Raw genomic sequence first — 18,962 nt, 5'->3', positions numbered from 1 at the left:
ATATAAGCATAACCAATGGACATAAGACACTGGGGGGTAGGGAAGGCCAGGGGATTGTCAAGGGCGGGGGGGAAAAAAAGGACACATATGTAATACCCTTTGTAATACTTTAAGCAATAAAAAAAAAAGAACACCAAACCTGTAACCCCGGAAATCCACCTGGAGAGATTAAGACATTCCTCTCGCTTATTCTACCCCCTGCCTTTCTCCCTAGATCAGCGGTTCTCAACCTGTGGGTCGCGACCCCTTTGGGGGTCGAACAACCTTTTCACAGGGGTCGCCGAAGACCATCGGAAAACACATATACAGTCACATATTGTTCTTGTGATTAATCACTATGCTTTAATTATGTTCACTTTGTAACAATGAAAATACATCCTACATATCAGATATTTACATTACAATTCATAACAGTAGCAAAATTGCAATTATGAAGTAGCAACGAAAATAATTTTATGGTTGGGGGTCACCACAACATGAGGAACTGTATTAAAGGGTCACAGCATTAGGAAGGTTGAGAACCACTGCCCTAGATGATCTAACCCTTTCGCCATGCACTACCATCTTGGAATATGCATCTAGAACATTCATCCAGTTTGAAAAAAATCTGTATTGCCCAAGAAGAGTCCCAAGACAATACAGTCCAGACATGGAAATCTCTCTCTTACCATCTGGGCCATTTGGCCCAGGCAGCCTTATTTGAAGAAGCAAAATTCAAAGTCTCTTTTTGGGGAAATTCTTCCATGTCATGTCTTCTAATTATCCTAAAGATAATTTCCAATATGAGACTATCAGTCAAGTAGAGCTACATTTTTTAGCTGACAACAGTTAAAAGGACGAGTTTCAAAGTCATAAATCAAAACTAGAGATGCCCTAAGCCTGCGGGAATGCCTTGGGGTACTCATTTGGTCCTAGGCGTTTATCTGGGCACCTACTGGGGTTAACTGTTTTCTCCACTAAGGCTCTGCAGAGTTCATTGCCACACAAACCCAAGAATAAGTCTCAACAGTTTAAAGAGTCTATATAGTAAATAACATTTATTTTAAATACTCTTAAAGCAATTTAACAGCATGATTAAGCTACTTCCAACATAGTTATTTCAAAAAATATTACTAGTAATCTACCATGGATGTACTGATTAAGTCCAGAAAACCCTCTAATTTGGGGTATTTGGAGAAAGATGAGTATCAGTAACACAAAGTATATTTTACAGAGTAATTCTAAATAGATGCAGTGGGATCATTTTAGAGGATACATTGCAACTCAAACCAGTTTGTAAGAATGATGCAAGAAGAGGGACGGAGGGATTTGCTTTAATAAGCAGAGGAAAGGTTTGCAATTAGCACATGATGTGGTGTAAATGGTTTTCTAAAATATGAGAGTACACTTGGAAAACATCTTTTAAATGTTTTAGACTCACCCTTCCAATTTCATTTCCACCGTTTGCTCTATGAAGAAAAAAATAAACATCAGAGAAGTCCCCGTCCAAATTACCTAGCAACTCAAGGCAACCCAAATTAATGAGATTTTCCTGACAAAAGATACAGTGGGAGTTTATTAAGCTCACAGTCATCTCAACGACAGTAACACCATGTATGAATACTAATGACTTGGCGAGAATATGGGAAACTCACAATAAAAAACAAAATGCTTTGTGATTTATAATCTAAAAGGCTATTGAACCACCCCCGGAACTCACAGGTCAGAAATCCGGCCTTTTGGTAGAGTATGCCGGATAAGAATAGCCGGATCTTTATTGATCGCCTTGGATTTGCAGAGTCTCCTGAGGTGGCATGAAAGAAATGCAAGTCATGGTCCTTCCAATTAAAAAATAAATGCAAGGCATCGCTAACTACCAGAGGAGCAGGGGCTGCAGCTGCCTGACTCGGAGGCCTCCAAGGGACCTCGCAGAAAAGGCATCTCTTCATGTTAGGATGCAATTAAGCAAAGTGATCCACATTTTTACTTTAAAAATTAAAAACTTGAAACTCAGATTTATCTTGCAGTATTTGATCTTAAAATGTATTTTCAGATATTGCCCTAATTTCAGTTCAACCTAGTATCTTTGACCTGAAAATTGATTTATACAGATGAAAAGTGAAGCTAATGAAATGCATTTGATGAAATTTTCACAAAGTGAATGCCTGCCATCAGGTGGGGAGTGGCCAGGGAGAAGGAACTCCCTTCTTGAGTTGTATGGGGACCATCTTGAAGCTAATGCAGGGCAGGGTAAGAGTAGGTTGACAGTGTAAGTGTGCGAAACGAGTTTATTCTTGTGTTACTATTTACTATTTATTATATTATTTTCCATATGAACAACTGTAAACCTACTTTTGCCCCACTCTGTATGTGTGTCTGGTTAGAACATTTGAGTTGCTCCTTGCTTGGACTCTCAAGTATTGGCCCTCAAATGGAAAATTAGAACTAAGACATTGCTGTCCTGGCGCCTGTTTCTCTGCAGAACACCACCTCCGAGTTGCTAATGACGATCACGGGCATTTCTGGCCTGATGATCTCTCTGGCTTTCATCTTGATCATGACCTCTTCCACCGAGTTCATCAGACAGACCTCCTACGAGTTGTTCTGGTACACACACCACCTCTTCATCATCTTCTTCATCAGCCTGGCTATCCACGGGGCAGGGTAAGTCCGTACTGTGCTTCATGTGTAAGCTTCTATCTCTCAGAAAGTCCTTTGGGTGGAGGAACATGACATGCAGGGGACTAAAGGACACATAGATCACTCTGTGTGGCACACTCACTGCAGTACCTTTTTCAGTAAAACTGAAAATAAGCACCATAGGCATTGATTGTTATATTTTATTTTTCCTCGGTAACTCTATTGGGGAGTCTTGACATGTTCATAAAATGCAGGAATTGTAATGAAGGTTGATGACAATAGAGGCATGATTCATCCAGAACCTATTCCCACAATCCAATGCGTGTGGCATTAGTCAGGATATATATTTTTTGACACCCATATTTCACTTCTGCCTCCTCCCATGCCCCACACTGGATGTCCCTTCCATCTCAGCCTCCACTCCAGGGAGGGGGTCATACTTCTGCTGCTGTTGCTGCAGTGCCTAAGGGCTCCCCCACTATCCATAGCTTGTCTGACACACGGACACAATGGAAGGAAGAATTGCCCCTGGGGCGTATAGTACCCGCTCAACTGCCTGCCCCTCTGCTGATCCTTAGGAACCTAGTCAACCAGCGTTCGCATTGCTGTTGCCTGACTAAGGCATTCTAGTCTCTTTTAACTTTAAAATATCTGTAACCGGCTCCTCTGAGTGTGTGATCAATCCCTCTCCCTGATTATTCTTCTTGAAGTGGGGGGGGGGGGCGGTAGTCCCAAAGGTTTTCACCCCAAAGACTGTCCATCCCTCCTCAGATTCTTCTCCCAGTGCCGGTGTTAACCCTGTACTGGAGCTGAGAGGCTTTTCATAATCCATGTGAGTCTAGAAGTCTCTTCACAAAAGTTATGCATGCACTGCCCCATCCCACAGTCCCCATCCCACAGTCCCCCTTTCCACCTCCCCCACCCCATCGCCCCAGCGTTCACACCCTGGCGCATTGTCCAAGTACAAGAGGATTTCAGTGGGCAGTGCTCTATTGAGATATTTTTTAATATCCAAATACCATTTCATAAGATGGCATTTTTAGTCATTTTAAATGAGTTGAAAGGCTTATTTTGGGATAAGGGCCTCATCTAATCTTCTCAGCTTGAAATATTTTACAGCTACTGTTTACAGCAAAAAGTAATTTGCAAATTTCCAGTAAAGGAGGATTATTGGGATGTGTTAAAGCCCACTAATCTTCCTATTATGGGATGGCATAGATGAAGACATAACAAATTTTTAAAAATTTTAAAGACACGGCATTGGTGGACTGTCCTGAAGTTTCTGTAGATAATACAGGGAATGTTGCCTAGAGCCTGAGAATGAAGGTGTTAAAATTACAGGTTCTTTTCCTCCAGCTCCCATGTATTATCTCCCCTTCTCGTATCTGGGGAGATTCAGAGATAGTTTTGCTCGTCTAAGTCAAAGGGGTGTTATCAAGCCTGGATGATTCCATAAGCAGATGGGGACAGAGGCCAAGAGGCCAGCTCTCCAGCTATTTCCAAGGGCATTGCTGCTCCCTCCCCCCATCCCTCTGATGCAAGGAGGCGGGTGGTGTCCCACAGGCCACCCAGGAAATGAGCCTTTGTGATGCTCACGTTTCTCTGCCTGTGAAAAACATGTTTCTCAGAAATAAACCAATGTATTTTATTCATGAACACTTAGGAGTTGAGCAACTGCCAGATTTCCCAACCTCAATGTCTTATGCTTCGCAGCCTGGGCACCCATGGGTACATCGAGGAACTTGTACCAAAGCTCCTAGTCAAAGGTCAGTCAGCACTGCCTTTGTGGCAAATACAATACAGAAGGACTACAGGCCTCCATCCAGCCCTCTGTGCGCAAGGCCGGTTTCTTTTCTCGCTCTCAGGTTTGACAATCTAGTCCTGAAGACGCACTTCACACTGACCTACTTTGACCCTGTCAAGCACTAAGGGAAAAATATCATTATTCAAGGCACTTCCTCTGACTTCTTCACCTAAAACTTCTAGGTGCTCAGAAACAAACCAAGAAGGGTAGAAGTTAAATAAACCTGCAAAAGGCTCAAATAGTACAAAGTTAGCCAATTAGCCCGAATCAGCAATCAGGATGAGATGGAACCTAATTAAATTCAACAGTCTACAAAAGGATGTGTTCAAACAATTTCCCTTCATTATAAATTCTCTAAAACAGACACTTTCCACTTAACACAGGATCCCACAGAGGGGCACTTCTTTTCTGGGGTCTTCAAAGTTACTCAGAGCTTCTTAGGCTCCCATTTTTAAAGGTGCTGAGGGAAATGAATGGATGATAACCCACTGCGAGACCGTGGAAGTGTGATTCTAGAGCCCATTGTGGAATATATATGTGGCATCACAAGACTGCACACAATCAATATAACATGTTGGGGTTTTGTTTTGTTATGTTTTGTTTTGTTTTTAATGGCCAAGTCGGATTGTTCGAGGCCAAACTCCTGAGAGCCTCTTGCGACACAACGTCACCTTCTGTAGAGACCACTACGCTGAATGGCAGGCGGCTGCCCCGTGCCCCGTGCCTCAATTTTCTGGCAAGGAGCCTTCGGTAAGACTGAACCCAGGAGCTTTTAAAAAAATAGCTGTCTCCATAGTTAAAAGAACTAGAGCTCTTTTATGCTTGAGAAAAGAACAGCCCATGTCACCACTAGACAAAGCCAAGTCTTCATTAAGTGTGCTAACGGAGAAATCGAGTTTTGGATGATTTTAAAAAGAGGTTTACTGCCAAAAGCACTCTGTCTGATTTGATATGTGTTCTACTTACATTGAAATGGGGATGTCTCATATTGTGGGAATTCATAGCACCACAAGCACAGTAAGGTCTCTGGGGGAATTAGAAAGACTTCTAATTCCAAAGTGCCTCAGTGGTTGAGCATCAGACCATGCACCAAGGGGTCGCTGATTCGATTCCTGGTTGGGGCACATGCCCAGGTTGTGGGCTCGATCCCCAGCAGGGGGCATGCAGGAGGCAGCCAACCAATAATTCTCTCTCATCATTGATGTTTCTATCTCTCTCTCCCTTTCCCTTCCTCTCTTGCTAAAAAAATCCATAAAAACATATTTTAAAAAAGAAAGCCGTGTGGCTCTCCACCCTTTGTTCTCAGCGAGCTCAGCTCCCTGTCCCTCTACTCCACTCTGAGAATGAACAGCATCACTTCTCAAACGAACATGATGCAACAACCAAATGAGAACATGCTCTCTTTCTAAGCTTGCCTCCCTTCTTTCTATAGCTTATGGGATAGGAAAAAATGGGGGTGTTCATGCATTTACTTTCTGTTCTAATTAAGCTCCCACAACTGAAATAATGACAATAGGAGCCAAAGAGAGACTTAATTAGAGTGGATGGTGGTGCCTGCAAGATCTCAGAAGTAATGTCTCCTGGTGTGCTGTAATCATTTCTGTGGATGGCATAGGAACATAGAAATGATAATCCTATTTGGTCTTCTCGGGTATCTCAGAACAACACAAACCTTGGGATGGCTGGGTGATGTGTAAAAAAAAAATGAAGCCCGGAGATTAAAACTTGAAGAAAATAAGTTAAAAAAAGAAAGTCATAAAAAATGGACTCGTAGTATTTAACAGAATATAAATCGTGGGATTTAGGGAATTAAATCATCAACTTTGGAAGAATAAAACAATCGACTTTTTCTAAAATCCTCAAATACGTTAAATTAAGCATGGATTTTAAGGTGAAAACTGCTGGGAAGAATGTTTCAAACAGAGCGAACTGGAATAGATGTGCCCATAAGACTGTGGTTCCTTTAATGGCCAATATAGATTGTCTCTGTCTTAAACTCAACTATCGGTAGCCAGTACCCAGCCTGCATATTAATGGGGGACATGAATGCCTCTCTAAAATTTCCAGCTCCAGCGTCTCCATAAAAAAATCAATATCTCCCCACACCTCATGAATACGGACCAGAGGCTGCTGCCGGCAGCAGCAGATGCCGGCATTAATTATCATTAAAAGGGAGAACTTACCCATCTCTCTCACTCGCCCCTGCTACACCTCCTTGCACACCCAAACTCATATTGTCACTCTTTCCTATTATTTTTAATGGATCCTAATTCAAAGCGTGTGTGGGCTGTGCAATTACCGCTTGGCTGGGTGCGCAATATCCTCTCTGATGTCTTAGAGACGCTGAATCCAGAAGGCATCCCAAGGACAAGGAGGGGCTCCTGCACTTCACGGCACCACATGCACCCTGTCTTTGTAGGACTTGCTCTTTGCTTCCTTTAACTCAGTGCATTTTCATGGTGCTTTTATCAATGGACTATTTCAATTCACCCTCAGCGGTGCACTACTCCCCACGTTACATCACCTCCTAGAAACTGAACTGACCAAAGGAACCAATTATACCCTGCAGTCCCTTCTCCCTGACTTGTCTCACTGCCCCTTTTATCCTGAAACTCAGACACCAGATGACACTCAGGCATACAAGACTCTGGATTCTAGAATTGTTCATGCGATCCACTCTCAAAAGATACCTGGTCTTCCTTAGCCAAAGAAGCACCTTGTTGCACTGAACTATGGCATCAATCAGTAATAATAAAGGCTGAAGCTTTTTAAATTATTAGGGAATGACAGCAACACTACAGGAAAAGTTTTAACTGCTGCAGAGTCAATTCAGCAAACTTTCTCCAAGTGGCTGTTACACGTTTGGACCTGTACTCGATGCAGGATTCAGAGACGTGGTTCCTGCCCTGGAAATCTTATTGTTCATAAGCTCACACATAAAATAAACTCAAAGCCAGCATGTTCTTATTTTCTGGTAGGAATGAAAAACCAGAAGTGAAAGTGGAGGAAACAAGTTTCGTTACTGCAGCTTTTAAATCAAAGTGGTTTTTATTTCTATCATAAAATACTCACTGTACAGTGACTTTTTGAGTATTTTTGGAGAAGAAAAAAATAAAGCTAAGAATCCACAAAGTATGTTAGCATTTAGGAAACTTAGATACTAAACAGTCAGGCCTCTTTACTTAGTAGATGGAGAAATGGATGCCCAAGGAGTTTTAATTTCTTTCCTATGGTCACAAAGGCATTGCCAACAAAGCCACATCAAGAAACCAGAGTTCCTAACTCTGTGGCCATGAACTTTCACCGCTATACCCTCCAGCATCCATTCTGAATCTCTGGCCTCCTCCCACCCCTCACCTTGTCAGCTCTCTGCTGCTACCTATGAGTATATGTCCCCAACATGACGTTTATCTCTGTGAATAAAGCTAAAACATATAAGATCTTGGAGATTACCCAAAGTAATCATTTCTTCCAACCCATTTTATGAAACAGAAAACTTGACCATAAAAAGGCTCAAGACTTGCCTGAAGACACAGAGTTATGCGTGGTAACCACAACACCAGAAGCTGGGTCTTCTGATCTACCCCTCCACCTGCCCTTGTTGCTCTGTGCCTTGGCCCCGTTGGCCTCCCTCACCTTGTCTGCATTGGTTATTGCTATCAGGATAATCTTCTGAGATATCCTCCCCCTCACGCCCCAACTTCCAACCGCTCCAGGACTAACTATCACAGCGGAACTAAATCGGGCTTTCTCCCCCTGAAGCAATTTGTTTACTAGAGTAGAGATAGAGCCGAGGATGAATAGCTTACATCCTCCTTCCTGAGGAGCCAGACGAAGAAAACTAATCCATTCCATCTTATCAACATGGAAAAATCAGAGACCGTGCCTGATTGGACACCCCCAAAACCAGGTCTGTGATGTCTAAAACTTTCCAAAATGTACATATTCATAAACATCCATAGATACCATGTGAATGTCTTTGCAGATATCTCTCTAAATTTATCTAGAAAGAATTGTATTCTTTCTATTATTTCTGTATATATCCAGACCAATTCTCAAAGCATTTGTTGGTTCATTTGAGCATAAGTGACCGAAGGACTTGTTCCCTAGGTCCCCTTCCCATCTTTTCCTTTACTCTGCCCATCACCACGGCCTCGCCAACAGTGTAGGGGGACAAAGGGTCATTCTCTCTGCTACTCTGAACATGTTGCTGAGTGCTATTGAGGCAGAAAAGAATAGGTGGGTCAAATGGCTTTGTGTTGCCTGCATAAATCAAGCCTCTTTCAGGTAAACAAGAGGCTCTCAGGGGAAAAGCAGCAAAGGCTGATGTAGGTGAGAAGAGGGGCCATGCAAACACACCCAGAAATAAGTAAAAGAGAATTCACAACAAGAAAGATAACAGGAATAACAATAATGCTGACGTGCTTGTGGCCTGTCAACAGGAAAGATGGAGCAGGACAGCAGGTAAGGGACTAGGGAGTGGTGAAGACAGGGAGTCCATCGGTGACAGTTCCCTGGACATTCTCCTGTTCCTAAGATAGTAAGAAAGTTGTGCTGGGTTTAGTGAACCAGGGAGGGAATTTAGGGAAATGGTGAAGTGGGTGGAGTTACAGTCCTGGGTCTCAGTGATCTAGATCTGTCTCCCAGGCAACTCGTACCCATTCTGGTTCTTAATTCTACACATGCAAAATTACACTAGACCTCCAAGAACCCTTAACATCCTGAAATGCAATGAATAAGTTTCTAATGTTTTGTAAAACAAGTGTCAGTACCTATGTCAGTGTTGGACAGGAAGAAGTGTGATGACATGGTCAATGCTCGAGGGGGCACTGGGGTCCTAGAGAGAGCACAGCCCAGGGGGCCAGGCACATTGGGGTTCACATCTTGCTGTGCATCTTATGGCCCCTGTGCCCCTGGACCATTTGATCTTGCTGAGCCTTCATTTCCACTTTACTTCTGTAAAATAGAGGCCGTACCATCTGTCCTGGGGGCTTGTTTGGTATAAGACCTAGGAGAAGCCTTCAAAATTTTAAAGTTCCTATTTGCTTCCCTTTAGGGAACGAAGACACCTTATGTTGTCCCCAATCCCTGAGACAGGGACAGCCTGCTGGTCAAATGAGCACCAATCATGGAGTTTATACTCAGAAAAGGCCAACAGGGGATGGTCTTTAGTGAAAACAGGAATGCTCACTGTTACAGTTCTCACTATTCCAGGGACCGTCACCGTGGGAACTGTAACAGGGAATTGAGGCTTTTGTTCTGACTTTGTAAACATGGATTGAAAATACTGAGAAACTAACTTCATGTTTTATTCCAGATCACATTGGCGGTGCGTGCATGTGTGGCTGTATATGTGTGTGAGGGGTGGGGGGACTTCTTCAGGCAGACCCCCAAGTTGTGATGCATCTTGGCCCCCTAAATTACTATTTGAAATGTTTTTATTTAATTTCCCATGTCCGATGTTGGCTCAGTAATGTAGCTTTATAAGCTTTTGAATTTGGCTGAGTTTGAGAGCATTTATGACCCTATCATATGGAACATAAACATCAATCTGCTTTCTTATTTCTTTGCAAATTCAATTATTTCTAATTACATAAAGGCATCATTGATCAAGTGAGCATAAAAACCAATACAGAAGAGTTTAATCTCTTAAATAAGCTTGTAGACTTCAAGGAATAATTGAATGTTCTAGTATTTAATACAAGGAGACATCTTTGTTGTTGACAACTGGCCCAAAGTTAAAGGAAACTGTCTAAACCCCATAATGTAACATATTGATTTGGTTCAAATTGAAGGTATTTGGATTCAATTTTCATTTCCTTTTCCTCTCTCTCTGCAGGCTTGGAAATGGGTTTTAGGCCCTGTGGTCCTGTATGCATGTGAAAGACTAATTAGGTTCTGGCGATTTCACCAAGAAGTTGTCATTACAAAGGTATGCATGTAGCTTTATGTCGGAATAAAAGCCTGCATGTAGATGGAAATTTTTTATTAGCCCAAGTTTTTAATTTGCCATCTTTATTGCAGAACTGTCTGTAATTTAGAGGCTCATCTTCTGTGCTAATAATTGCTTGCCTCCTGCACATCGTTTCGTGTGACTAATTTAACCGAAGGCAGGGACCAGGGCTCCCGACTGGTGCGCTGAATTCTGATAAAGGCTGTGGGGCAGCACACGAATTGGCTGTATTTCTCTCTATTTCAGTTTCTCTCCAGAGGGACTGAGCCTGCTTTATACTGGTCATGGCACCTTGAAGTATAATCACTTTCTTCACCACGTTGAGGCACAGATTCTGCAAACACACAAATGATACGCATGTGTGTTCAAGCCCATACTCTCATTCCTACAATTACTGAACAAAAGATGGGGGAACAGTCGCTTTCAGGTTCAGAGAGGGGGGTGCTGAGGGCCTCAAAGTGGAGAGGAAGAACATAGGATGAGCTCTACCCTGGAGAATGAGTGGCACTTGCTCTGTGGTAGCATTTTCCAATCTTGCCAACCCTACCCATGGCTCACCAATGTCTGCCTCGTGCAGGAGGAAGATATGAACAGACAGACCAGGAATACATGGTCTAGGACCGTGGTCGGCAAACTGCGGCTCGATAGCCACATGCGGCTCTTTGGCCCCTTGGATGTGGCTCTTCCTAAGCCTTAGGAGTACCCTAATTAAGTTTATAACAATGTACCTACCTATATAGTTTAAGTTTTAAAAACTTGGCTCTCAAAAGAAATTTCAATCGTTGTACTGTTGATATTTGGCTCTGTTGACTAATGAGTTTGCCGACCACTGGTCTAGGAGACTGAAAAAGTACCAAATACTCTGCCCCCAGTTTTTTAAACATCTAAGAGGAAAGTCTCTGCTAGCCAAGCCCATACCACTTTGCTAACACAGTATTACCAGAATACTATATCCCTTTAACTGTCTTCATGAGAGCAGAAGCCTAGAAATTGCTCCATATTTCTGTTTTAAGCTGTTGCAACATTGCTATTTTCAAGCTAAGCACCAAAGCCTACAAGGCTGTATCAAACGCTAGACAGTAAACGTCTAGAAATCTACTAAAGCTGTTACTGGGGAGACAGTTTCGCGGCAGAATCAGAATGGATATCAGTAGGGAGAAGAGAAACAGAACTAGTGATTAAAATGCGTTGAAATTCTCGTGTGTGTGGAAAAATATCGTCACAGAATCTGGACATGAGATTTTGTTCCCTTGTAACTCTTGCCGCAATAAAAGACCTGGGACCTGAAGAGATTTTTCAGAAAACCGATGGGAATCTAAAAAAGGGAAATCAGTTCCTTGCCTCTGATAAGCAGCAGGTTATACATTTCTTAGAACCATGATAAGAGCTCTACTAAAACTCAGAGCGCAGGAAGGAGATAGACGACACATGACTCAAACAAAAGGAACCCTTTCAGAGTGAGTTTGAAGAGGGTTTCCCACTTACAAGGAAGACAGACCAGGGTTAATTCACAAAGGATTGAGAAGCGATTCAGATCCTTTAAAACAGAACCTACATTTTTAAAACATGGAGATAATTCTGTGACTACTTTAATAACTTGAAGCATAATGGCGTGCAATACGTGATGTGCTAGTGTATATTCTCTTGGGCCCGGTTAACTATGCTAAGAAAGCGTGGCCATCTCAGACATAAAGTCACGTGCTGGACATCACGTTGCACCTGGGTGCAGCTACCCAAGTTTCAGGCATCATTGGGATGGAATTGAACTCCAATCTCACTGCATTTGCCAACCAAGACGTAAACATGATGACAGAGATGCTTGGAGGCTCATTACAAATGCTGTATGTAAACTATACTTCAAAAAAGCCGATTTAAAAATGTAAAAACCCTTGATGTGATGAAGGCTCTTCTTATTACTTGGCTTGAGTAGAAAGGCCAACTCCCTTGTTCTACTTTAGGTGGTAAGCCATCCGTCTGGGGTCCTGGAACTTCACATGAAAAAGCGTCACTTCCACATGGCACCCGGGCAGTACGTCTTGATACAGTGCCCATCCATATCCTGGCTTGAGTGGCACCCCTTCACCCTCACCTCCGCGCCCCAGGAGGACTTCTTCAGTGTGCACATCCGGGCAGCGGGAGACTGGACCGCAGCTCTGTGTCAGGCCTTTGGAGCTGAGGGCCAGGCCCCGAAGGAGCCCTGGAGCCTGCCAAGGTTGGATCCCATTCCCTTTTTGTGTGTCAGGTGGAATATTTTTTAAAGGAAGGTATTTTAGTGCATCAACATGCCACCAAATTTAGCAATATCTTTATTGCTAAATCTAATATCTAGATGGTAAGTTCGAGTCCATTTCTTAAATTTGAGAATCTATATAAAAACTACACTCATTAAGTTCTGGGGGAGTCAAGCGTATGGATTTCCAACTGCACAGAGGCTGGTGCCTCTAACCCTGCATTGATCAAGAGTCAACTGTAATTTGGAAGATTTCCGATAGAAGCAAGTATATTTCTTTAAAAAAGAGAAATGTTCAACAAAGGCAGGTGATGATTCAGGAAGAAGGAGAATTTTGCTTTCCCAGATCCAAACCATCACGTGGTGGATTATCCGCAGCCTGTGGTGAGTAAGACAGCCCTGTGAACTTTTTGCTGTTAGGCTGAGGTCTTTATATTTGTGAAGTTTGGGCTTCCAAAGAAGCATGCTTCATGGTCAGAACTGATCTGCAGGCTCCAGACCCTGGAGAATAAGCTAACAATCCCAGATCGAGGCTCATAAAATGACACCATGATCTGACAGCCCAGTCCTTCCTCCAGGACCTCAGGAGGTCTAATGCAAGCAAATGATTTCATTTTGCTACAAGGAAAGACCACAAACTGGGTGGCTTAAAACAATAGAAATATCATTCTCTCACAGTTCTAGAGACTACAGTCCAAAATCTAGGTGTCTGCAGGGCCATCCTCCCTCTGAAACCTGGAGAGGAGAATCCTTCCTTGTGTCCAGTCTTCCTAGCCCAGTGATGGCGAACCTATGACACGCGTGTCAGAGGTGACACGCGAACTCATTTTTTTGGTTGATTTTTCTTTGTTAAATGGCATTTAAATATATAAAATAAATATAAAAAATATAAGTCTTTTTTTACTATGATTGCAAATATCAAAAAATTTCTATATGTGACACGGCACCAGAATTAAGTTAGGGTTTTTCAAAATGCTGACACACCGAGCTCAAAAGGTTCGCCATCACTGTCCTAGCCTCTGGTGGGTTGACCAGCACTCCTTGTTTCCTTGGCTGCCCGCTGTAGCATTCCAGTCTCTTCCTCTGTTGTCACACAGTGTTCTTTCCTCCTGTGACTACATCTATGTGTTCCTATAACCTCTACTTATACACACACCAGTCATTGGAATAAGGGCCCACCCGACTGTCTGGCCTCATCTTCACCTGATTAATTGCAGCTACAGCAACCCTATTTCCAAATAAGGTCACATATCACCTGGGGTAGATGATGCAATCCAGAACATGACAGACTTCCCATGTAAATTACCACTCTTTGGCTCCTTTTAGAAAACAACGGCTTAATGTTGATTCCCACTCTTACTGCAGGATTACCTTATAAGCACACAAAGCCTGTGTGTAGGGCCCCAGATACACAGGAACACACACACACACACACACACACACACACACACACACACACACAATGTTGAGAAAAACACTTTTTTTAAAATTGATATACCAAGAGATTCTCTCTCCTGCCATCCTCGGAGGGTGGTGAACACTATAAAGACACACCCAAAATGGAACTTCCTGGGGGCGGGATGTTGTCTATTCTCTTCTGAATGGCCAGCACCTAGAACAGTTTCTGGCATATGGTGGGTGCAGAGTAAATATCTGATAAATGAATAAATGAGCCCCTGGACCCAAAATGGGTGCTTTAGCTCATTTAACTTAATAAGTATTTACAGGTGGCACAGCAGGCACTGGAATGAATTTGAAGCATAGAATCTAATCAGTGTATCATCCCCTTCCCCCCTTCCCGTGGGACACTGAGCTGTACCTGCACAGCACTGGACTTGGCTTCGTTTAACGAGTAGGAAGGGCCATAAGCTTTCCTTCCTAACATTAGCACTAAAGGGTGGTGCGATGCCACACCAGGCCAGAGCTCCAAGTCAGATGCTAACACCTGACTCTTCCATGAAGACCTTTTGTTTTACCATGGAAAAGAAGCCATGTAATAGGATTCTAAGATTCAGAATGCAAAATAAATGCTTAATAGGGATAAAAGCAGGCACACACACACACATACACACACACCCCACTGGTCCCTCAGCAAGATCAATACCTTCATCCTATTTGCTAGCCTGGTCTCTGCTCTGGGCATACAGATATTCAGTCTATTAACCAACCTTTCCCTTCACAGACCAGCTAGCATTTCAGCCAATCCCCCAACAATGGCTCCGAACGTGTTTCTCAGAGGTTCATATGCTTTCTATCTGGGGAGGGCCTGACAGGACCCGCCCCCCCGCCACACACGTACCCCCAGGGCCCCAGGCTCCTGGGCTCCACCTCCTGCTCCCTGGGGGCATCAGCCCTTCTTGTTTCCCTCACACAACAAACACACTCTCCCCACCTGGCCGCTGCCTCTCCTCCCACCTGGGATGCTCTTGCTCAGATCTGCGCTCCCTACTTCCCTCAAGCCTCTGCTCAAATGGCTCCTAGTGAACCCTTTCTTTCTTTCCCTCCTTGAGCCCAGCTGATGCTTGAGGTCACTTTGCTTGTGACCACCACCGGACACACTAAACATCTGCTTGTTTGGGGGGGAGGGGGGGTTGTGTTTTTGTTTGTTCGTGGTTTTTATTAATCCTCCCCCAAGGATATTTTTTCCATTGATTTTTAGGGAGAGTGGAAGAGAGAGGAAAGACGGAGAGAAATATCGATGTGAGAGAAACACATTGGCTGGTTGCCTCCTGCACAAGTCCTGACCAGGGTCCAGTCCGGGGAGGAGCCTGTAACCGAGGTACGTGACCTTGACCAGAATAGAACCCGGGATTCTTTTGTCTGCAGGCCGACGCTCTATCCACTGAGCAAAACCAGCTAGGACGACATCTGCTTGTTTACATCTCCCTCCCCACACTAGAATGGACGTTCCGTGAGTAAAGGCACCATATCTGTTTGGCTCACTTTGGTGCCCCCAGAGCTAGAAAAGGCCCTCACTCTTAGTTGCATCAATAAATACGTAGGGAATAAATAAAAACGTGTCGTCATAAACAGTGCAGCTCCCTTTTATTTGTTCAATTCATCTGAACAAACATGTATGTGCCAGCACAAGTACTAGCAGTAAAACCAAAAAACCTAGAATTTGTTTATATCTTAACCCAGGAAGAACCAGCATTTTATTGGAGCTCCTTAAATGACTTTATCTCTCAAAGGTGTTTTGAATGAAATTAAACACGTTGGGGAGAGACCGTAGGTTTTCACTGCTTTTGGATCCAGAAAGAACTTAAATCCAGCCCCAGGGAAACTGGCCAAGGAACCCAGAGCAGAAGCAAACCGAGGCCAAGAGCAGGGCCAAGAGCCTTTCTCTGAGCCCAGGAGAAAGGGGGAGCACGTGAGCTCCTTTAGAAGACTTTCTCAGAGTTGATTCTGGAGTTTTCTGCAGTTTGACCTGCCTCCCGGAGCCAGGGCTCCAGCCTCAGACAGCCTGGGTTCAAAGTCCTACTGTATGTGTGGTCCTAAACCGCTGAGCCTCAGTCTCCCCGTCTTAAAATGAAGATGATAATAGCAGCACCTGAGGCTTTGTTTAGGATTAAGTGTGACAGTCCCATAAAGCCCTGGGTGGGAGGTAATCAACCAAAGACCTTGAATGCATATATGCATAACCCATGGACACAGACAATAGGGTGGTGAAGGCCTGGGGTAGGGAGTGGGGGTGAGCTGGAGGGGGTTAATGGGGAAATAAAGGGACATATGTAATACTTTCAACAATATAGATTTTGTTTAAAGTTAGCTATTATTATTAGCAAAATAAGGAAGGTCACTTACCACAGAGATGACAGCAAAGGGGTGATTAGATAAGGAGAAGCATACAGATGAATAAACGTCTCGAGTTCAGAGAGACAAGACTAGCCCAGCCAGTGTGGCTCAGCGATTGAGCATCCACCTATGAACCAGGAGGTCAAGGTTCAATTCTGGGTCAGGGCACATGCCCAGATTGCAGGCTCAATCCCCAGTGTGGGCGTGCAGGAGGCAGCCAATCAATGATTCTCTCTCATCATTGATGTTAATATCTCTCCCTCTCCCTTCCTCTCTGAAATCAATAAAAAGATACAGTTTTAAAAATAAATTGGAAAAAAAAGAGGCGAGACTAGAGGTTGATGAGGTGAGTGGGGGGAGCTGTTAGTCATAAGCAACGGGGAACAGCCTATGTGGGTGCTGGAAAGGCAAACCGCCTTCAAGGCTGCGTTGTTAGAAATTCTCTGAATCCCAATCAAAGAGGAAGCAGCTGAGCGAACGTGATAAACAGGAATCTGGGCAGAGGAAGCCATCTCAGGATGGTGAGAGGTCTTGAGAAATGAGGACATTTTGGTCCAAAAAGAATAATTAAAGTGTCATGATAGCTACCGTCAAGTATGTAAAGGCCTGAGGTGCAGGAAAGAGAAAAGACCTGATGTGTGTGTGTCTCAAGAAGACAGGAGGAGCGCGTTGTCAGAAGATACTTGCGTGAGATGTGGAAAAAAACTCTCTCCTTAGAGCTGCCCCTGAATGGAGCCAGGTGCCCTGCAATTTACTCTCAGAAAATGTCAGCTGTCAGGGAGGTGGAAGGAGGGACACCTATATTAGCAGGGAAGAGGGGCTGACTATTTTTTTTCCTGTCTCTTCCGACTTAGGTTCTCAATTCTAATTATGCAGAAATTTGTGTATTATCTATTTCTATGGATTATATGACACAATTCTTCTTTGGATTTAATTGTTATCTTTTCAAATCAGTGTCATATAAATACCCAATATGACTAATTATAAAAACAATTACCAATAAAACATGTTAATCCATGGACAGTTTCACCTTTTCTCTCTCAATTCCCCTTCTCTAATTATTTATGAAATAATCTGCAGTGGGCTGAGATACTAACCCTTTCCGGTTAGCGACCTTTTATTTTTATTCTTCCATTTCCATATATCCATATGTAATAAAGCCTTATTAATTAAGATTAACTTGGGGAGACTTCATTTGAATTATTAGGAGGTCTGGCAGGTGGAATATTTTTAAATAAACTCAATTGAACTTTCACGGCACATCCTAAGCCCAGTGGGCCAAACTGGGGTGCCTTCAACAGACACCCCTTAGGGAGTGGTTATGAATAGCTTAGAACCCTTTTAATTAGCATATCTTTGTTCATATGTAAATGTGTGCTTTTGGAATAGTTGACTTTTTTTTAATACATTCTGCTGACTAAAATCTTTTAAACATTCCCTTTACAATTTATTCAACAACTGTTAGTGAACAACTGCATGCAGGTGTGAGGCACTGGGGTGCAGCAGCAAGCAAAGGCTGACCCAAAACAATCATGCACACACACCCCCAAAACAGGTGTAAAATTGCAACTGTGACGAGGGCTGCAGAGGAGGGTACATGTGCTGTGAGTTATATAAAGAGGGCTTCAACTAGTCTAAGGGGTCCATGAACCTTCCCAGGGTTGTGATGATTGCGATGTGACTTAATGAAAGGGCAGCTATTAACCCAGGAAGGGGAGAACTTGGGGCAGAGTATTCCAAGTGATGACTTGGGTTATCATGTGCAAAGGGCCTGTGGCACAGTGGAGTACTGTTTGTCTTAGGAAATGACAGAACAGCCAGCGCGGAGAACTGGTTGTGAGAACTGGAGTGGAAGCCAGTGGCCAGCCCAGCCAGGACCATGTTAAAGACAATTATATTTATGCAGTGAATGTGTTTTCTCCTTATCAAGACCAGTTTGCTCAGCAAGGACACACCGTGCCACCCTGGCCTAATGGTTACAGAGGTTGAGTTTGCACAGTCTAAATAACGGGTGTTAGGAATTGCACGCAACTGACAAATGATCTCAAAATGTTTTGTTGATTTCAAACAAATGGCTTCCATTACGCTGACATTATATAAATAGATGGTACGAAGGTGTGAGACCGAATAAATAAAAACGGGGGAGAGAAATATATTAACAAAAGAACAGATCAACCTTGGAAACCACCTGGAGGCCCCGCTTTGTTGCTCTGGTGGCAGCGAGGAGAATAAAAGGAAAGAAAGGCTCCTGCCACCTGGCTTCAGGATGCTTGGAGCCCAAACAAGCTTCTATAAGACCTGGAAGAAGAGCACACGGTGGAAGAGGCCTGAGCTCCAAGCGGGGAGTCCGGGCATTGCCCGTCCCTGAAGGACACCTGGGCCGACTGTCTGGTTCCCCCACCCCCCACCCCTCCCAGGTGGCAGCCCCCTATGGTCACGCTGAGTCCCAGCTCCAGCAGGGCCTGCAGCACCGGAGCCAGCTCCCCGCACACACTGGCAAGCACAGCCCTGGGAGCACTGGGTGGGGAGGCCGGGCCCTGAGCGCGGGGCTCTGACCACCA

At 43.8% G+C, this 18,962-nt stretch overlaps 1 protein-coding gene across 1 annotated transcript in view; it reads left to right on the top strand.

Annotated features, from left to right (window-relative positions):
• The window catches only part of NOX3 (NADPH oxidase 3), a 54,807-nt gene that overhangs the window by 13,453 nt on the left and 22,392 nt on the right, over positions 1 to 18,962 (top strand). The window contains exons 6-10 of the mRNA XM_014545057.1: positions 2,462 to 2,643; positions 5,044 to 5,173; positions 10,263 to 10,355; positions 12,335 to 12,609; positions 17,064 to 17,080. Of these exons, the coding sequence (XP_014400543.1) occupies positions 2,462 to 2,643; positions 5,044 to 5,173; positions 10,263 to 10,355; positions 12,335 to 12,609; positions 17,064 to 17,080 (697 nt within the window). The remainder of the gene's footprint in view (positions 1 to 2,461; positions 2,644 to 5,043; positions 5,174 to 10,262; positions 10,356 to 12,334; positions 12,610 to 17,063; positions 17,081 to 18,962) is intronic.

This window comes from Myotis brandtii, unplaced genomic scaffold (genome assembly GCF_000412655.1).
Source record: "Myotis brandtii unplaced genomic scaffold, ASM41265v1 scaffold395, whole genome shotgun sequence".
NCBI lineage: Eukaryota > Metazoa > Chordata > Mammalia > Chiroptera > Vespertilionidae > Myotis > Myotis brandtii.
Note: the sequence above shows the minus strand (reverse complement) of the source record. Positions and strands in the feature narration are given on the sequence as shown.